This window comes from Zalophus californianus, chromosome 15 (assembly GCF_009762305.2).
Source record: "Zalophus californianus isolate mZalCal1 chromosome 15, mZalCal1.pri.v2, whole genome shotgun sequence".
Lineage (NCBI taxonomy): Eukaryota > Metazoa > Chordata > Mammalia > Carnivora > Otariidae > Zalophus > Zalophus californianus.
In genome coordinates this window covers 31885849-31906254 of record NC_045609.1, presented here as the reverse complement: position 1 = coordinate 31906254, position 20406 = coordinate 31885849, and the positions used below count along the sequence as shown (strand labels likewise).

The following is a 20406-nucleotide window of genomic DNA, read 5'->3' as shown; positions in this document are numbered from 1 at the left end:
GCACTCGGCAGAGCACACATTGCCATGTCTTCTGGAAGGAAATGTGGCTTTATCAGCTAAGTGCACTCTTGGTTCAGAAGAGTAAAAACTACAAAATAAGAAGGAGCAGAATCTCTACATTGTATGGAAAAATGCACCATCTGCCCAGACGTTACCAGCACGCGGCCCGTTTACACTTCTATTCCTGGTCCAGTTGCAGATAGGATAGCGCATTTTACACTGCTCAAAAGCATCAGGATTATAGACTTTGATTTAAGTTTCCAATGCCCACTGCAGAATGAACTGCAGTCATAAGTCTAGTAGACTACGTGATACCTCAGCAGATCAAGAAGGAAAGTTTAGACATTCCAAAGTGAACTGTGGTTTTGACAAGTTTGAAAAAGAAAAGCAGAGTCCTCTATTTACAAGTTGGTTATCTCACTTATCTGAAATCAAAACAAAAATCATAGTGCTTTTAAACAAAGGAAAATGTTTTCCTGAACCTAGGCCTAGCCCTCCTCGGTTATAGGTGAACGTCTTTCTTTTTCTTAAGATTTTATTTATTCATTTGACAGAGAGAGAGAGAGCACAAGTAGACACAGAGGCAGGCAGAGGGAGAGGGAGAAGCAGGCTCCCCGCCGAGCACGGAGCCAGACGTGGGGCTCGATCCCAGGACCCCGGGATCATGACCCAAGCCGAAGGCAGCTGCTTAACGGACTGAGCCACCCAGGCGCCCCTAGGTGAACTTCTTTATCAGAGTTGAAACCTAAATACTCAAAGGTCATGTCACGCATCTGATTTCCCTCACGAGACTATAAACTCATGGGACGGTGGGGACCAATCCATTCATGACAATATTCCAAGCACCCAGCCTAAAGGCTGACACTTAACAGAACCTCAACTAACATTTCTCAAAGCCTGATCTGACTCTCAGTAAACCATGACCAACATGGGCACATCATACCCGTCAGGCTATCTTTTGATGACATATAAGAATGAATCATTCCAGGTGCATCTGGGTGGCTCAGTGGGTTAAGCATCCAGCTTTTTTTTTTTTTTAAGATTTTATTTATTTATTTGATGGAGACACAGCGAGAGAGGGAACACTAGCAGAAGGAGTGGGAGAGGGAGAAGCAGGCTTCCCGCCGAGCGGGGAGCCCGATATGGGGCTCGATCCCAGGACCCTGGGACCGTGACCTGAGCCGAAGGCAGACGCTTAACGACTGAGCCACCCAGGCGCCCAGCATCCAACTCTTGATTTCGGCTCAGGTCATGATCTCAGGGTTTTAAGATCGAGCCCCACATCAGGCTCTGAGCTCAGTGGAAGTCCGCTTGAGATTCTCTCTTGCCCTCTGCCCTTCTCCCCCACCTCTTTCTCTCTGAAATGAATAAATAAATCTTAAAAAAGCAAAAAAAGAATCATTTCAAAACAAACCAAAAAAGCCACAGCACTGAGGTACGTGATTATTTTCTAAGATTTCTCATCTCTGAAGATTCATACAAGCTTAGATAACTTTTTCATGGTACAGGTGAGAAAACTGAGCCCCTAAGAAGACTAAAATAATTCACCCAGTGCCATCCATTAGCATCAGCTGATAAAAAGTAAAACTTTGCAGCAGCAACTTCTTGCTAGACATCTCCAAAGGCAAGGGAAGCAAGGGCAAAAATGAACTATTGGGACTTCAAGATAAACAGCTTTTGCACAGCAAAGAAACGGTCAATAACACCAAAAGACAACCAACAGAATGGGAGAAGATATTTGTAAATGACATATCAGATAAAGGGCTAATACCCAAAATCTATAAAGAACTTACCAAACTCAACACCCAAAGAACAAATAATCCAGTCAAGAAATGAGCAGACAACATGAACAGCCATTTCTCCAAAGAAGACATCCAAATGACCAACAGACACATGAAAAAATGCTCAACATCACTTGGCATCAGGGAAATACAAATCAAAACCACAATGAAATACCACATCACATGGGTTACAATGGCTAAAATTAACTAGTCAGGAAACTACAGATGTTGACGAGGATGCAGAAAAAGGAAAAAACCCTCCCACACTGTTGGTGGGAATGCAAGCTGGTGCAGCCCTCTGGAAAACAGTATGGACGTTCCTCAAAAAGTTGAAACTAGAGCTACCCTATGATCCAACAATTGCACTACTAGGTATTTACCCCAAAGATACAAATGTAGTGATCCAAAGGGGCACCTGTACCCCAATGTTTATAGCAGCAACGTCCACAATGGCCAAACTATGGAAAGAGCCCAGATGTCCATCAACAGATAAACGGATAAAGAAGATGTGGTATATATAAATACAATGGAATATTACGCAGCCATCAAAAATTGAAATCTTGCCATATGCAACAACGTGGATGGAACTAGAGGGTATTATGCTAAGCAAAATAAGTCAATCAGAGAAAGACAATTATCATATGATCTCATTGATATGTGGAATTTAATAAACAAGGCAGGGGATCATAGGGGAAGAGAGGAAAAAAAATGAAACAAGATGAAACCAGAGAGGGAGACAAACCATAAGAGACTTTTTTTTTTTTAAAGATTTTTTATTTATTTATTTGACAGAGAGAGACACAGCGAGAGAGGGAACACAAGCAGGGGGAGTGGGAGAGGGAGAAGCAGGCTCCCCACAGAGCAGGGAGCCCGATGCGGGGCTCGATCCCAGGACCCTGGGATCATGACCTCAGCCGAAGGCAGACGCTTAACGACTGAGCCACTCAGGCGCCCCCCATAAGAGACAAGTCTTAATCATCCGAAACAAACTGAGGGTTGTTGGAGGGGAGGGCGGTGGGGGGATGGGGTAACTGGGTGATGGACATTGGGGAGATTATGTGTCGTAATGAGCACTGGGTACTATATAAGATGGATGAACCAGAGACCTGTACCCCTGAAAGAAATAATACATTGTATGTTAATTAATTGAATTTAAACTAAAAACGAGAAAAGAGAAAAAAAAGGAAAACTTTCTACATTTGTGCATTTGGTGGAGCTAACATGAAATGGAATGAGAGAGAGGGATTTCTGGAATTTCTTATAATACCCAAAAAGAGGACAAAAACACCATTGCTACAAAACCCCAGTGGTCAGGAGTTACATGGAAGATTAGCTGAGAGAAGTTAGTCATTCTGTGATTCAGGAAGTCTTCAAGAAACACGTGCCCATCACCCACGAAGTAATGTGCTGAACTTGGGCAGAGGACGCCTGCCTGTTTGTAGCCTTTGCACTTTTCTGCCAAAGATGAAAACGCTTATAGTGGAGGTCAGCTCTGTGAATCAGCGCCTCGCCCTGTGGTCTAGCACAAAACCTCAGGCTGTCACATGAGGAGCCAAACAAGCTATGAAGCAAGTCAGGAAAGGACCAGCAACGTCCAAGTCTCCAGTGTGTCAGCCTCTTACTAAGGTCCAGTAATGACCTAAGCAAAAGGATTTCCAAACCCCTAGTCACCCAGCACACACGCTCTATTTTTAGTCCAATAACTAATCAAATCAACATCATTATTTGTTGGGCAAACAGCAGTGTACTTTGGACTGTAAAAGCAGGAATAACTAAATTCTACTTTTAATTTTTATTTCTGATCCCCAAATTCTGTGTCTAAACATGCTACTAACCTCCCATTACCTTCTACCCTCTGCGCCCAAAGAAAAATAGAAATGTGAAATCAGAAGATGAAAGCTTCAATAACTACTTGTAATGTTAGCTTCTTCCGACATTTATAAAAACTCACTGTAATATATGAGAAGTATGTCAGAGAATAAGAAGAGAACACGGCCTGTTGCGAGAATTTTCTTTCAGATGCTGTTTGGACCCAGAGGCCTTTGCACAAGCCAAGACTGTTCCCCAGGGCAATAGAAGTTCTCTCAGTATATGAAATCACTTCTCATCCATTCTAACTGAGGAAAATGAAGTTAGTAACAGGAAAGATAGTTTAGATCTAAGAACAAAGAACAAGAAGAGCTTAAGACCTTGGCTGGGAATATGCTACAGACTGCCCAGCCAATGCAGCTCTGTCTTCTCATTTCCAACCTCTGAACTCTGAACTTTTTTTTCACCAAAAGCAGCTCATTGAGAGAGAGAGAGAGAGAGAGAGAGAGAGAGATGGAGAGAGACAGAGACTGAGAAGAGTAAGAGAGACAGAGAAACTCAAATTACCCCAGAGGTCATCGTTAGTTCTCTTGTAAAAGTCTTAAGTATTAGAAAAGCCTAGGGATCTCAGACTCCATCCTTCTCCCGATCCCGGACACTGTAGCAATGCAAAAATACCCCTGGGTTGGACTTCGGCATTCAGATGGAACACTGAACCTACCTCACAGCTGCTTTCTCTCCCCCGGTAACTAAAAGAAGGAAGAAACACAATTGCAAAAAGCTGCAATAACCACCATCAAACAAGGAAACAGAGAATCCAGTGCAATAAACTTCAAATACTGGCAATGAAAAAAAGAGACAAGTTACTAAAGCACAGAAAAAAGCAAAACACAGTCCCTAATCCCTCCTCCAAGTCCTGAAAATTGTCCAGCCAGCCAGCAAAATCCTGAGGATTCTCATTAATACCGGCCAAATCTTCAGAGAAGCAAATGGAGGGGGGCTCCTTATCTTCTGCTCAGTGAGTGGTAGACATGGCAGCGAGGGAGAAACGGGAAAATGGGGAGAGAGAACACTGGGACCGACCCCTCAAAGTCAAGGCTTCAGGGATCCAGGATGGGTTAAAGAAATAATCAAAGCCCAGAGGGTCTTACTGTCTTCCAACTAGGCAGAGTAAACTCTAATAGGTAACTTTTAACAAATCTCAGAAGAAGAGACCCAGATATCCTAACACAGGTGGAACCAAGAAGCCCTCAAGCAAATGCTCCCAGGTGAGAAATCAGCCAGCATGCGTCGGAACAAAATAGAATGTTCTGATGAGCATGAGCCACAGTGAAAGAAAATGGCACGGTAACTACGCAAACACACAGAAAGAAAGAAAAAAAGCAGCATGCAAAATAAAAGCCTAACCCAAAAGGTAACAGTCTAAGGGGCACTGTCGTCACTAGAGGACCACATGACAAGAACACGAATCGAAGAAAACAAGAGCTGAAAGACTGGACACCAAAACAAGAGAACGAGACTGCAGACCTAAAACACAGAGTACCAAATGACCCTGATACAGGACTAGTAAGGACACGAGGGGCAGAATCAACCCAGCCGAGAATAAAGATCAGGACTTAGAGGAAAGGTTTAAGGCAAGTTTAGTGAACCCAGATTAAAAAAACAAAAACAAAACAGAGACTGAAAAAAAAAATCACTGCCTCTCTACACCTGTGTCCCTCTGGCTAGACACAGATAACCAAAAGGTATTCAGAGAAGAAACATGGGCATGGTCGCCAATCTGTGAAACCGTATTCTCTAAGACGAGCTGAGTAGCCTTGGAAGAAAGTGGGGAAGAGCAGATCCAGAGGGAGAGAAGATGTAAAGTGTACAAAGTTCACATGGAGAAAAACAACAACAATCATGGAACTCCTATTTCTGGCAATATAGATTAGACAGCTTGGGCAGCCCACCCTCCCATGGGAAACAACTAAAAAGCCTCATAAAACATTAAAAGTTATTTTACATCCACCACTAAGCTTATATAACATAAAGGAATATACTAATATACTGAACCCAAACACAGCAAAACCAAGAATCCTAGCAGATAAAGTGAGTGCCAAAGCTGGTTTCAACTTGAGGGTTGCTGCCACCCCCAGAGACCACCAACCGCCACCGTGACAAACAAACAGGAGGTAAACTGAGGGCCTGCCTAAAGGTAAAGAGTCGAACAGGAGACAGCTGGAGAACCTGGGACTTACACCCACATCTCAGGGGAACAAGAAATCAAACCCCACTGGTGCAGAAGAGGAGAGCAAGAAAAATGGCTTTCTCAACCCTGACCCCTGACCTGATGCTCTGGTAAAGAAAAATAAGGATCCCTCAAGAATGGCTCATAAGACGGCTTTGATGTGGGTCTGCAGTGTGAACTCATGCGCCCTCTGTAGGATGAGACTGCACCCTGAGCATCAGACTCAGATGGGTTCCCGTGTGACAGTACCTCCCAGCAAGGCCCCGGCAACTGGCAGAAGTCATTACGTAGCTTTCCTGCAAGAACCTTACTTCAATCTAGGCCTCAGAGAAGTTCCCAGGAAGACGCAAAAAAAAAAAACAAAAAAAAGTCACAAATATAAGGATACAAGCCAATCTGAATGAAACCAGCAGAAACAGATAGGTAAGGCTTGTGAGTAACAGAATTATCAGACACAAAATATAAAATAATTACAGGCAATATATTTAAATAAACAAAACATAAGCCAAGGAAAGGAACGCTAAAGAACCACCATGCAGGGGCGCCTGGCTGGCTCAGTCGGCAGAGCATGCAACACTCGACCTCGGGGTCTTGAGTTTGAGCCCCACTTTAGGTGTAACACTTACTTAAATAATAATAATAATAAATAAAAAAACAACTTGAGCAAAAACCTAAAAAAAAAAAAAAGAACCACCAGGCAAATTAAGACAAAATTCTCAAAAATGAAGACTATAGTAAATGAAGTTAAAAAAAAAAAAAAAGGCAATGGGGGCCGCCTGGGTGGCTCAGTTGGTTAAGCGACTGCCTTTGGCTCAGGTCATGATCCCAGGGTCCTGGGATCGAGCCCCGCATCGGGTTCCCTGCTCGACAGGGGGCCTGTTTCTCCCTCTCCCTCTGCCACTCTCCTGTTGTCTGCCAAATAAACAAAATAAATAAATAAGTAAAATCTTTAAAAAAAAAAAAAGCCAACGGAGGAACTCAAGTGCAGAAGAGGCACGGCTGAAGAGGGAACCCACGAAACCCCTCTACTCATCTTCCAGCTCCAACAACGAACACCTCACAGCCCATCTTTCCTCCACCTGCAAACACCCCGGCTGCCACTGCTGCTGAGAACGCCAGCTGTTTTAACAGCTAATTACACACCAACCAGATGTGTGGTAGCCCTTCTCACTCCAGGCCGTCTCACTCAACCTCTTCTGTGCTAACTCTCTGGATGTTATTCCGGTTAATTTTGTATAAGTCTTATTCTATAAATTGGACTTCGGAGCCATTAAGTATTTTACATCATTCTAAATGAAACAGGGCTCTTTGGACAAATGGCCGAGTTGGGGGTCTGGAAATGCATAAGGTAAACCTGGAATATTTCATCAAATAAAAATATTTTGTCAAAAAAAAGGAAAGAAAGGAAGCTTTCAAAGACCACTTGAGTCATACAAAAGAACCCAGAGGCCAAAATTAAGAGGCTCCCACTGGTCAAACGGGCTAATTTGAGCATTAATCAGAGTAGCAGCTGCAACGGGCTGAAGCACATGGAGTAGTCTGTAATTTTCCACCCCACTGTTGACTGGCATTTGGATTACTTCCAGTTTTCAACATCATGGACAATGCTGCTATGACTATCCATCTATCCTGATACACATGTGCCAGTTTTTCTAGGGTGTACGCTGAGTAGTGAAATTTCAGGGTCATGAGATACCCCTTTCTTCAGCTTACCTAGATGAGGCCAAATTGTTTTGGGGCTGCTTAACTGATGGTCTCTTAAAAGTTCACAGAGTCTATGGTGCAGGAGAATACCTACGTACTATAAGTATACAGGATGGATCAAAGAGGGAGGGGGAGAAAAAAAGGAGCAGACACAGCAGATGTGCAAAATATTCAGTTACTGAATCCAGGGTTTTGTCTATTCTAGCAACTTCATGTTTAAAATGTTTCAAAATGCAAAACTAAGGAAAAAAAAATTTTTTTAAATATACCATGAAATGTTGATGCTCTAAAAATGCCAAAAGTTAACACTTTTACATTGCTGTTAATCTGGATCTTCCTGCCAATAATCACATATTACTTGTGTAACAAAATGTTTTCAAGAAACTTCTATTTTAAGCTAAACACGTAAGATTATTGGAGGCCACCTGCATCTACTTACACATCCACAGGAATCTGGCCCCCCACTGAACAGGGAACAAGCTATCCTCACAATCTCCGCCTCGATCTTTCGCAGTCCCGGGAAGATGTCTGGATGCAGTGGGTTACTCCATGCAAAATCTCCGTAAGCCTGCAAAGAAATGCACGCAGACATGAAGTAGGACGAATAAATACACTGTATGGGACAAAGAATCATGCACTAGACAGAAGTTTCTAGGTACCAAGCACAACACGAGAAACTGGAAAAATGGTAAGGTATGTGTTCCCCTTTAAAGAAGATCAAAATACAGTGGAAGAGAGAGACATGTAAATAACTTATTTTACAGTGTGGCAAGAGAGGAAGTATAAATGTGGTTAAAAAGCACGTACTAAACCAACAAACAGACCCAGTTTGCAATCCTGGCTTTGCCTATTACTTCTCGCTCTGTAATCTCAGGTCAAAAAACCTCTTTGAGGTTCAGTGTCCTCATGTGCTCAAGGGGATAACCATGGTACCTACCTGATAGGGTTCTAGCACTAAGTAAATAACATAAGGCACGCCAAATCCTTAGGAGAGCATCCAGCACAAAGGAGCTATTGTTCTAAGTGTGATACCAGAAGTGTGCAAGTGATGGAAGGAGCCGTAAGGAGGGACTAACAAACAGCCCGACAGGTCTGAGGGGTCTGTACAGGCAGAACCTTGAGAGATCAATAGGAATTCGACATTTAGAACAGGTGGAATGAAGGAGGGGAGGAAAACACGGTATGAGCGAGGTACACTCAGTGAAGAGGAAAGATGGAAGTTCGTGTTTACGTGGGAAAGTAACAGAGGTGGTTGAAAAACACAGCTGGGAGCTGGCTCACCACAGGGCTTGCATTTTCTTTTTTTTAAAGATTTTATTTATTTATTTATTTATTTATTTATTTATTTATTTGAGAGAGTGAGAGAGAAACAGCATGAGAGGGGAGAGGGTCAGAGAGAGAGAAGCAGGCTCCCTGCTGAGCCGGGAGCCCGACGTGGGACTTGATCCCAGGACTCCGGGATCATGACCTGAGCCAAAGGCAGTCGCTTAACCGACTGAGCCACCCAGGTGCCCGTGGGCTTGCATTTCCTGCTACATAAGCAGCTTGGGTTTTATCCCGTAGATAGTGGGAAGCCACTGAAAGATTTTTAAGCCAGCGGAGTAAGATCAGAGCATTATGTCAAGATATAGCTAAGCCAAACCTGTGGTATTTAGTAAGGTAGGAGCAGTTTCATAGCTTTCATAATCAAACACAAAGACCTCAGAGACTGTTAAGTCCAATGCCAATTTTATATGATAAAGTGGGGTTTAGGAAATAAATCTGATTAGCTATAGGCAACTCTAAAGTCAACAAAAAATGAGAATTATTTCAATTATAAGTGAACCTACTGCTCATTCTCAGATCCTTTGATCTGAGACTCGGGTGGTACAGGAAATGATGAGCAAGTGTCTATTCCTCCTCTCTTCTTTTAAGTAGGCTCCACGCCCAGCAAGGAGCCCAACAAAGGGCTCAAACTCACAACCCTGAGATCAAGACCTGAGCTGAGATCAAGAGTCGGACACTCAACCGAATGAGCCACCCAGGGGTCTATCCCTACTCTCTTCTCATCAAACAAAGTATGTCTTGTCATTAATAACCTCAAATGATGGGGGACTGACTACCTTCCCTAGTAATCTGCCTTCCCCATGGGGCACCTATAAAGCCTGGAAATGTTAAGTAATATTGTACTTTTTTATGGCCTGAAGACATCTCTGACAATATTATCCATAGTCACCTATATGTGGGTAGAGAGAAACTTTCTAAACTTATTTTTAACAATAAACTTTCGTTAAGTAATTTTTTTTTTTTAATTGCAAAAGTAAGGAGAAAAACTGAGGTGGTATGAAGGGCACAGACCACACACACTGCCTTGGGGTGCTGGCATTCACCTTCACCAGGAGCTGGGTGAGCTCTTCTGCCCCGCTGTACACTGCTCCAGAGGCTTTCCCCTCCTGCCAGAAGACGTCTGTAGAGAAAGTTAAGACCACTGGGTCAGTAAGCAGGAACTTCCCCAAAATACGAAGCAACACCTCTGGGTACAAAAGAAAAAAAAACTCTGAGTGGAAACCCGGAGGTGATCTTTTTTTTTTTTTTTTAAAGATTTTATTCATTTATTTATTTGTGAGAGAGAGAATGAGAGATAGACAGCACGAGAGGGAAGAGGGTCGGAGGGAGAAGCAGACTCTCTGCCGAGCAGGGAGCCCGATGTGGGACTCGATCCCGGGACTCCAGGATCATGACCTGAGCCGAAGGCAGTCGCTTAACCAACTGAGCCACCCAGGAGCCCCCCGGAGGTGATCTTATAAAGAATTCCAAAAAAGACCTATCATAGCAAAATAAAGACGAAAGATCTCCCATTACTATCAACAACAGTGTGAAAAAGATATCAACAGCATCCAGGTATAATCTAGTCCAATAATGATGCTGTCATCATCCCCAATGGCCTTATACCAGTAGAAAGTTGTTCCTTGATCTATACTCATTTCCTGGTCTCTGTATGGCTAACGACTTTTTTCTCCCCTTCCTATCCAGTCAAAGGAAGTGTGAGAACTGTTATGAGCAGAGCTGGCAGGGAAGAGCAAGGCCAAGTGTGGAATTTCAGTACACTATTGTCAAGAGTTGGAGCCAGGGAACTGAATCCCTGACCAGACAAACCACGATGAGTAGACTGTCAGCACCCTGGTCTCAGCAGCAAGCCCCTCACATGAGCCCAAAACCTACCCACAATTCCACTTCCTGTCTGAGTGCTTCTCCAAAGACAGTCAATGAATCTGCTGATGTGGGTATCTCAGATACAACATGGCGGTGCCCTACTGAGAGTGCGCAGTGACAAAGCTACTACAGAGACACACTAACTGAAAACTGTCGCCACAGGCTCTACAAAGCCATGATCTTCAGCTCTAACAAGAGAGCAGAAGATTGAGTGGCAAACATCCAGACAGACCCCCCATCCTCAGGCAATCTGCCATGCTCTGGCTTGATTCCAATAGGACTTTCCCTCTTTCCTTACAGGACATTGGACTATACCATGCATGTCTTCAGACCAGAGGCTACCAGCCTTTCAAAAATAGAATACATGGTTTCATTTCCTGTTATTTTGTTGGTGCTATCGACAATGACTTAGAAAAGGAAGGGAAGGCAATATGGCGGCAGCAACGTGCCCTCGCGATCATAGAAATCTTTAACATCCAGGTCTCAGAGGGCTGATCCCTGCTTTACATCATCTATAAATCCTGGACTGCAGCTAATTTTGTACCATCCAATGTCAAAATCTTAACACACGTCAATTAGAAATTTTTAAGTGTATTTGTTGAAATGCAGTGTGGTATCCTGGATTAGAGCCTAGAACAGAAAAAAGGACATTAGTGGAAAAACTGGTGAAATAGGGTTAGAATTTGCAGTTTAGTCAACTGCTGTTTCGACAAATGCATCACAGTCACTTTAGATGTTAACATCAGGAGAAGCCAGGTAAGGGGTGTATGGGAACTCTCTGTATGTATGAATTTGCAAATTCTCTACAAATCTTAAATTATGACAAACTAAAAAGCCTATTTTCTAAAAGTATTTGCAATATGGTCTAATCTATAATAAACCTGTGTTTGTGTTAACAGCCAACATTTATGGGGTGCCCGGGTGGCTTAGCCAGTTAGGCGTCTTCCTTCGGCTCAGGTCATCCCAGGGTCCTGGGATCAAGCCCCACATCAAGCTCCCTGCTCAGTGGGGAGCCTGCTTCTCCCTCTCCCCCCTGCTAGTGCTCTATCTCTCACTATCTCTCTCTCTCTCTCTCTCTCAAATAAATAAAATCTTTAAAAAAAAATAGTCAACATTTATTGAGCACTTACTATATGCCAGGTATTATACATTTATATGTACGATCTTATTTAATCTCTGTAATTATCTTTATTTTTTTTAAGATTTTATTTATTTATTTGACAGAGAGACACAGCGAGAGAGGGAACACAAGCAGCGGGAGTGGGAGAGGGAGAAGCAGGCTTCCCGCTGAGCAGGGAGCCTGATGCGGGGCTCGATCCCAGGACCCTGGGATCATGACCTGAGCCAAAGGCAGACACTTAACAACTGAGCCACCCAGGTGCCCCTGTAATCATCTTTTCAAGTAAGTTGTATTATCCCCCATCGTAGAAAGACAGAGACCAAGACATAGGGTAAGTAATTCCCCCAAGGTCACCCTTTAAGTGGCCCAACTAGCATGTGAATCCACGCTGATTCCATGGGCTACACTCTTTCTTAAAGATTTTTTTATTTTTTTATTTTTAAGTAATCTCCATACTCAACGTGGGGCTCGAATTCACAACCCTGGGAGATCAAGAGTCACGCGCTCCTCTCAGCCAGGCTACACTCTTAAACATTAAGCTACTTGGTATATTTATCCTTCCCTTATGTGCTCATGCACATATACATATCTGTATGTGTATGTATGTTTATTACACAAAAACACGATTAAGATTCTTACATATATATATCATCTGTGTTTATCTTGTGATGATGGGATTTTCTTTTGTGCCTTTGTGCAGATTTTACAAATTCTGTAATGAATCTGTATTTCATTCTTATTACATATATTCTCTCCTTAAGAAACAATCGTATCTGTTTTATTCAGGCTTACAAAAGGAAATAGGACCAAGGTCCAGTTCCACTGTCTCTGAGATTTGTTTGCTTTATGGATGGAGGATGAATTTAAAGATAATTTTTATGATAAGAAATTGAGCCTCTGAGACAGGATGGATATATAAGTTCCATGGATGAAGCACTCGTAACCTATCGACAGTAAACAATGACCAAACCGGCCACGTTGGGAAAGCAGGCAGCTTGAGGCCCCCAGAATCCTACCCATAGAGCTGTAGTCCTTGAGCTTCTCCAGAACTGCTGACGCGCTCAGGCCTTGAGAGGGCAAAGCTTTCACATACTCTTTGTCCACTTTCAGGAATGACATGTTCTTGCTTATATCATCCTTGGTCTTGTTCACCTTCTCTTGGATCTCCAGAGGTAAGAAAGACAAAGTTAACAAGGAGATGGAAAAATACAGGCCAGGGAGCAGAAGAACCAGTTACGACTCCGAGTCAACTGCTGAGGGCTGGGCGCCGCACCAGTGCTACAGAACGGGGATGGTATTGTTTTTGTAAACAGATATGGGGACATTCTGGCTGCTCAGCTATTTTCTGGCATGTGCAGCAGGCTCTTAGAAGCCTGAAAAGTCAACTTTCTGTCCAAAAGTCGAAGATACATTCAACCCCCCCACCCCTTTCCTCTGCCATGCCGACATCGCCCCTGCTTTACTGGGTTTGCACGTGCCGCTGTCTGAGCGCAGTATGTGGATGTTATCCGTGTCCTGGCAAGCAGCCAGTGTGTGTGCTAAAGAAACAAAGGTGGAGCCACGAACGGTGGCCAGAAAACAGGCCAAGCAGCAGCAGAAGCATTCTGGTGCTCATGCAGGTAAGGAGCTCCGTCACCAGACATGCACGGAGCACGCCCAGAATGCGGACAGCCTGCGCAAGTCGCCACATGCGTGTGCAAGACACCCCGGGGGTACCGGGGAGACCGCACTCGAGCTCCTCCGGCTGTCTGCCGCCTGTACTCTTTGACCCTTAAGTGCTAGGGGGGAGCAACGGCCCCTTCTGTACAGTTTATCAACGATGGCTGTTTCTCCTTCGTCCACCTCCTCACTGCAACAGCCTGTGCTTTCCCTCCCTCCCTAGGTGCCCAACTACCCCTGTGGGCCAGCAAGACACAGCGAACAGAACACACTAGGCAGTAGGAATGAGAACTTCTGTTCTCACGATGCTTCCTTGTAGCAGCAGACACAGAAAATGAAAGGTAGTGGAAAGTGCTGGGGGGAACAGAACAGAATTTAAAAACACAACAAAACCCAGCAGGGACCGCTATCTGCACTAAGGGACTGTTGGGGGGTAGTTTGGAAGAGTGGCATTACAGCGAGACGGTTTCAGCGACCCATTTGTGAAGGTCTGAGGCCCCTGATCTGACCCCAAACGTTTCGACCTTCCCATCTCTAGCCCTAGAGGATTAGAACACGAGAGGAGCCTGCTAGATGTGGCCCCCAGCGAAACCGCAGGGCAAGGTGCGCCCGTGAACCACGCCCGCAAGTGTCGCAGGCAGCCGAGGCCCACCCCGCGGCAGTGGGAGGTATGTGATGGGCACGAGAGTGTTTTTAAAGTTGTACGTGGACTATGCTGCCTAAATGGCGAGCACACAACAGGAACAAACCATGGAAGCCAAGCTTCCACGCCTACACTGCTGCTGTAGTAAAACAGAAGAGCCACAAAACGATGGTGAGTCGCATTAGAAGGCACACAAGTACCTTCCCCCCAGTGCCTGCCTCAGGGCCTCTATCACATTTTAATTCCTTCACAGCATTTATTTCAAAATGAAATTCTTATGTGTTTGTTCATGTATCTATTTTCTGTTGTTCCTAGGAAAATGTAAGCTGCGCAGAACGGGGATTCGGTCCCCAGCACCCTGAGCAGTACCTGACGCTGAGCACGTGCCCACGAACCGTGTGCTGAGTAAGTGAATGTAAGGGAATGAGTGAGACAGGGACACACACACACTCGCTCGAAACAAAGAACTCTTGTCTCTGAGCCTCAAAATCTGCTTCTAAAAAAATGACAGGTGATTACAGAGTTTCTAAGTGCCTTCCAATGCTGTCATTTTATAAATTTCAGTAAATTTATAAATTTCAGGGTTCTGGAACCCTAGCACTTATTTGTCCCAAAATCTGACCCCGAAGGAGAAATGTGTGAAGGAAAAGAGCAGAAAAATACGGGGAATGAAAAGGAGAAACGCTAGGACCCTTTGAGATCCAGTCCACTCTCTGTAGCCGCCCTCTCCCTACCCCCTAACTCTAGATCGACTCAGGGAGATTTCATCTTAGGGCTTAAGATGATTTAGGGTCAAATAAAAGCCTATCTACTCCCATTCCCCTTTTCCACCCCAGTAACTACTTCTGCTTCCCTATAGGAAATAACCTGAAAATAAATACACAGTTACGGGAGAGTTCGCCCAGAGGTCTGAATGGATTTTGGTCAAAGGCCAAGGATGACTAACACCTCTTCTGGTTTGGCCAGGAAAGGGGAAAAGGGAAAGGGAATTGAAAGCCAAAAGTGAAAGCAAGCTTGAAGGAAAGCTGAGGGGCAGGCAGGGAATGGGGGAAGCCGAAGACATCAGGGCCAGTGTGCCCTCCTTGCAGCTTGCATGGGGCCTGCCTTATTTATCTCCTTCTGTGATAAAGAGCCGGTGGGAAGGGTACAGAGGTGACTGTCCTATCCTCAGCGTGGGTGAGGGGACAGAGGACACAGTGAAGGGAACATACTATGCTGCAGACAGGTACAAAGAGCAAGAGATCGGGGCTCTTCAAGTTTCTCTAAACCTGGAATCCGCCAACTACAGCCAACCGAGATCTGGCCCCTGGCCGTTCTGTAAAGCAAGTTTCAGTGGAACACAGCCAGGCTCATCCTTCTACCTCTCTATCGCCCTGACAGACATGGTATGGCCTGCAAAACCTAGAATGTTTCCTGTCTGGCCCTTCACAGAGAAGTCTGTCAACCCTGACCTAACCATGTAAGCACCCGACCCCCAGACGCGTCTCTCAAGTCAGAGCAGCCAAATATGCTCTAAAGCATCATGCCACTTCAGCCAGCTTTTCTAATTGCAAATTCTGCCTTTAACAGACGTCACCTGTCTCTTCTGGGCAAATATGTTGGAGAAAGGGTTAAGTGAGGTTTCTTAATCTTGACACTTTGACATCTTGAGCCAGATAATTCTCTACTGGCCCTGCAGGATGCTTAGCAGCACCTCTGGCTGTGATCCCCTAAATGCCAACAGCACCCCCCTCTAGTTATGACAACCAAAGGTGTCCTCAAACATTGTCAGATGTTCCTCGGGGAGGGTACAAAAATCACCCCTCGTCCTTGGGAATTCACACTAGGTTCAGTAAATAGAAAGAAAGAGATCATGACCATGGGGGCGACGGGAGGGCTGGAAGTTATACACAGATTCCACTTACCTTGCGACCAATAATAGGCATCTTCCTGATGAGCTTAAAACATCTCTTTTTAAACCTTGACCATAAGCCTAAAAGAAACAAAGGGTTTTGTTACCTATTCAAATGAATTCCCACGGATAATTATGAGCTACTCAACGTGCCTCCTGCAATCTCACCTGCCTTCTGATCACAAAGGTAGTTTCTTTCTATTTTAAAAAACCTTGAAATTTAAATTGCCAAGTAATATATTTACATGGTTCAAAAATTTAAAAAAATTGGGGGCCCTGGGTAGCTCAGTCAGTTAAGCGTCTTGACACCTGGTTTCTCTGCTCAGGTCATGATCTCAGGGTCCTGGGATCAAGTCCCAAGTTGGGCTCCACACTCAGCACAGAATCTGCTTCAGATTCTCTCTCCCTCCTCCTCTGCTTCTCCCCCTGCTCATGTGTGCACGCGCTCTCTTTTTCTTTCTCTCAAATAAAATCTTTTTTTAAAAAAAAAAATTTTTAATTAATAAACACACACAGAGTTAAAAGTTTCTCTCTCATCTATTCCCCAGACTTTCATCCTACCCTCAGGTAAACACTACTACTATTCACTTCTAGAAGAGCTATCTAGAATTTCTTTATGCTTATACAAGCAATAATAAAGATAAAATCTTATTTGTCCTACCCACCTTTTAAACAAAAGGTAGCATACTCTAGTACTATACTAGACCTTGATCTTCTACTTAGGCATATTCTCTTAAAGCTCAGTGCTTCCTCATTCATTATTTTTTTTTTTTTAAGATTTTATTTGAGAGACAGCACCCGAGATGGGGGGAGGACAGAGGGAGAGGGAGAAGCAGACTCCCTGCTGAGCAGGGAGCCTGACACAGGGCCCCATCCCAGCACCCTGGGATCATGACCTGATCAGAAGGCAGACATTTAACCGACTGAGCCACCCAGGCGCCCCCTCATTCATCTTTATAGCTCTAAAGTAGTCCATGATATGGATGTACCATAACTAATTTAACCTGTCCCTTCCTGATGGACACTTTGGTTATTTCTAGTATGTCCTATTACCAACAACAGTGAAACAATAACCTTGCAGCACGTACCACACACCTGAGGGCGTGCCTACAGCATGAATTCCCAGAAACAGAGTGCTGGGTTAAATGACATATGTATTTCAGAGCTGTTGACCTTCCCAAGGTTTTAGATGCCTAACACCTCTCTTCCCTCCCTGAAAACAAATGACCAAGCCATGCTTTTCTTCAGGATCTATGCTCTAGTCTCACACATTCAACACACACCTTGGCAACATTTCAACATTTTTGGGGCTTAAAAGGCCTTCAGTATCATGGACACCAATCAGACTCCCTTCTGTCAGGCAGTGCACAGGACAAATATGGAATTCTGATCCTATCCACTGCAATAATTATAAAGACATGGCATCTAAATAGACCATCATAACTTTTAATGAATTCGCATTCAATATAGAAGGCACCACCTACAATCCAAAGGCAACTAAGGATCAAGCATTAATAACTTGCTGAAGGCCACAGATCACATCAGCAACGGAGCAGGGATTTAACTGGTCTTAATTTTCCTAGCCTTAGACCCCCAGGACTCTATGCTGCTTCAAACACAGAACAGAAATTCTCAGTTATCCCAAATGAGTCTATAAGGAATCTAGACCTAGTTTCTGTGCAGGCAGGAAATGAATATGACGTTTTACCACATTTCTAGCAGATGGAGGCATTCCAACTTCCCTGGCCAGTGGAGCACTCTCCAACAAGCACAGACTGTCTGTGCCTCGTTAGTACCGATTACATGATGCCTTGCATCTTTACTAGCCGCAACCCTGCGTCTCCCTCTCACCCACAGTGCCCAGCGCTAGAGTCAACACTCCGTAATGTCTGGGACAAAACCAGGGAACTGATACCCAGACTGAATAAGAAGACTAAGGGATTGAAATCACTTGTTTGTAGTTACTTTTTATTTAAATTTTGGAGTATTTCTTTTCAGTCCTATGTTGTACACACTGAAACACATAGCTGCGATCTTATAGTATGTACAACACTGTGTCCTCTTGTCACAGCATTTTCTACATTAAAGATCCTTCCTGAACAGAGTTTTTTCAGTATTACCATAATAGGCCATCAAATGAGTATAATGTAGCGTTGGATATTTAAGCTGCTTATTATCTGACCATTTCTAATAATGTTAAAGCTGTAAAGATTCAGAACAACTTCCTTATTTAACAGATGAAGTAATTAACTAACGAGGAAGAGTAAGGTTGAAAACTCAGTAAATGGGAGTCACTTGGCCAGAAGTACAGTCCTGTGGCTAGGTGCAGGAGGACAGAACAGACTGAGTGTGTGCAAGCTGTGAGATTGACCAGGATAGGTAAAAAGGAGAGAATACAAGATCAGAGACGGAGAAATTAGAAATGAAGAGATCATGTGGTCATGACCTAAAAAGATGATCTCAAAAGTAAAAGTCCCCTGAGGTATAGAAAGAAAAGTAATTATAGTGTTTATCATAGTGTTTTAAGGTAATAAAATAGGAAATGCAGTGTGAGGACACCAAAGCATGGCTCTCTACAGTTGACAAATTCCTTTCACACAAACGATGCCTCTCAATACTCATTACCCTATGAGTAAGTAAGGCGGGTGACACTTAGGCCCATTTTACCATGAGGGAACGGGCTAAGAGAGCTTAAGGGTGTTGCTCAAGGTGCCACAGCTAGAACTGGGAGAGCGTGTCACCTCCTCCCACCATATAACTCCGATTTCTGTTCATGAACTATGGACAATCCCACAGTTAAATCAACATCAAGGAGTAATGATACGCGCTGATATCACAGAGCAGAATTAGGGGCGAGGTAACACGGTGAAGAGCTGCTGACCCCTGCCCGTGCTCACACCCCCATCCTCCTGCCGCTTCCAGTTCTTACCTGCCCCAGTGTCCACCCTGTGTTCCAGAATTATCCTCTCATCTTGGAAGTGTATTCAGAGTTTGAAGATCAGCAAAATTTATCACTAGTCCAGACTTTAAGACTCCTCTGGGGCAATGTGCTAAAGATAACTCGATTGTTCAGTGATGAGGACAATGCCTCTTCATGAACAAGGTACTGAAAAAATGGCAATGCTATCAAAGTTATCTCCCATCCAAGTACTAACCAGGCCCGACCCTGCTCTAGAGGGAAGACATTTTGATCAGTGTCTAAAATTCGACTTAGAAGTGACAAAATAAGAGTGTATTGTGTGTATATGTGTTAAACTATAGGAAATTGCTGATATTCAAAAATGCTGACCTACAGAAATGACATTTTGTACGTCTGGTTTGACTGGATTCAGATATAGAAAAAAGATACATATGTGTAAATAGTGGTTGGCTCTAGGTAGCAAGATTTTCATTTAGTTCTTATGGATTATTGGTATTGCCTAATTTTCTGCAATGAACATGTCCTACTTTTGTAATAAGAAAAAACATATTAAAAAGGACTTAAATAGCTCAGAGTTGGGCTTACAGAGATTTCCCTGGTGCATACGATCAACACATTGCTACTGGTAATTTTCCCATGGAATGCATGGAGACCAGCATATTCTGTTTGGAACAAGGCAGGTAAGTAAGCACCAGGGCCTAAGGTGGCTGTGCTTCTACTACCAGGTTGGCAAAATGCACACAGGCGCTGTGGCCTGCAGAACTAAAGGCGGAAGTCAGTACCTAAAGTGAATATGAATCATAGCAAAGAAATATAAATCTCAAGGATCTGTAACCTTATGTTGGTTTTAACAAACACACCACCTTAAAAGGAAAAGTACACAGAATGGTGGCCAGCAGGACCTGGGGGGGAGGGGATCACGGGGAGTTATCGTTCCATGGGTCCAGAGTTTCAGTGTGGGATGCTGAGAGAGTTCTAGAGATGGATGGTAGGAATGGTTTTGCAACAATGAGAATGTACTTAAAAATGAGTAAGATAGTAAATTTTATGTACATATATTTTATCACAGTAAGAAAGAAAGGGAGAAAGGTCTGTTGCTACTCCTTAGAGTCCTCTGGAATAAGTTACTTCACCTGGAAGGACAAGATGGAGGGCTTCCCTGAGCAGAAAGATACGGGTTGTGCCCCTTTCCAAACCACAGAGCAGATGCAGCAGAAGGGTTGGTTATCAGAGTTTATGAGGAAACCTTGCAAGGACTAGGAGGAGGAACTGAGGACAGGGTTTTTACAGCTGGAATGGACTAAAACGTAGACAGGGCAATCAGGTCTCATTCCCACTTTAATTAAGTGCCATGTTTACTATGCCTTAACTGCAACGGTTACTAGAACGGCTCAGTGGCTATCTGCAGGGTAAACAGATAAAACAGAATCTGGCTTCTAAGTTAACCTTCCGGGGAG

At 43.8% G+C, this 20406-nt stretch overlaps 1 protein-coding gene across 2 annotated transcripts in view; it reads right to left on the bottom strand.

The window, feature by feature from the left end:
* The window catches only part of SGPL1 (sphingosine-1-phosphate lyase 1), a 55695-nt gene that overhangs the window by 11005 nt on the left and 24284 nt on the right, over positions 1-20406 (bottom strand). For both annotated transcript variants that reach the window (XM_027596258.2, XM_027596261.2), the window contains exons 4-7: positions 16043-16110; positions 12853-13000; positions 9894-9970; positions 7964-8092 (exon numbers count right to left, since the gene is read on the bottom strand). In XM_027596258.2, coding sequence (XP_027452059.1) covers positions 7964-8092; positions 9894-9970; positions 12853-13000; positions 16043-16110 — 422 coding nt within the window. The remainder of the gene's footprint in view (positions 1-7963; positions 8093-9893; positions 9971-12852; positions 13001-16042; positions 16111-20406) is intronic.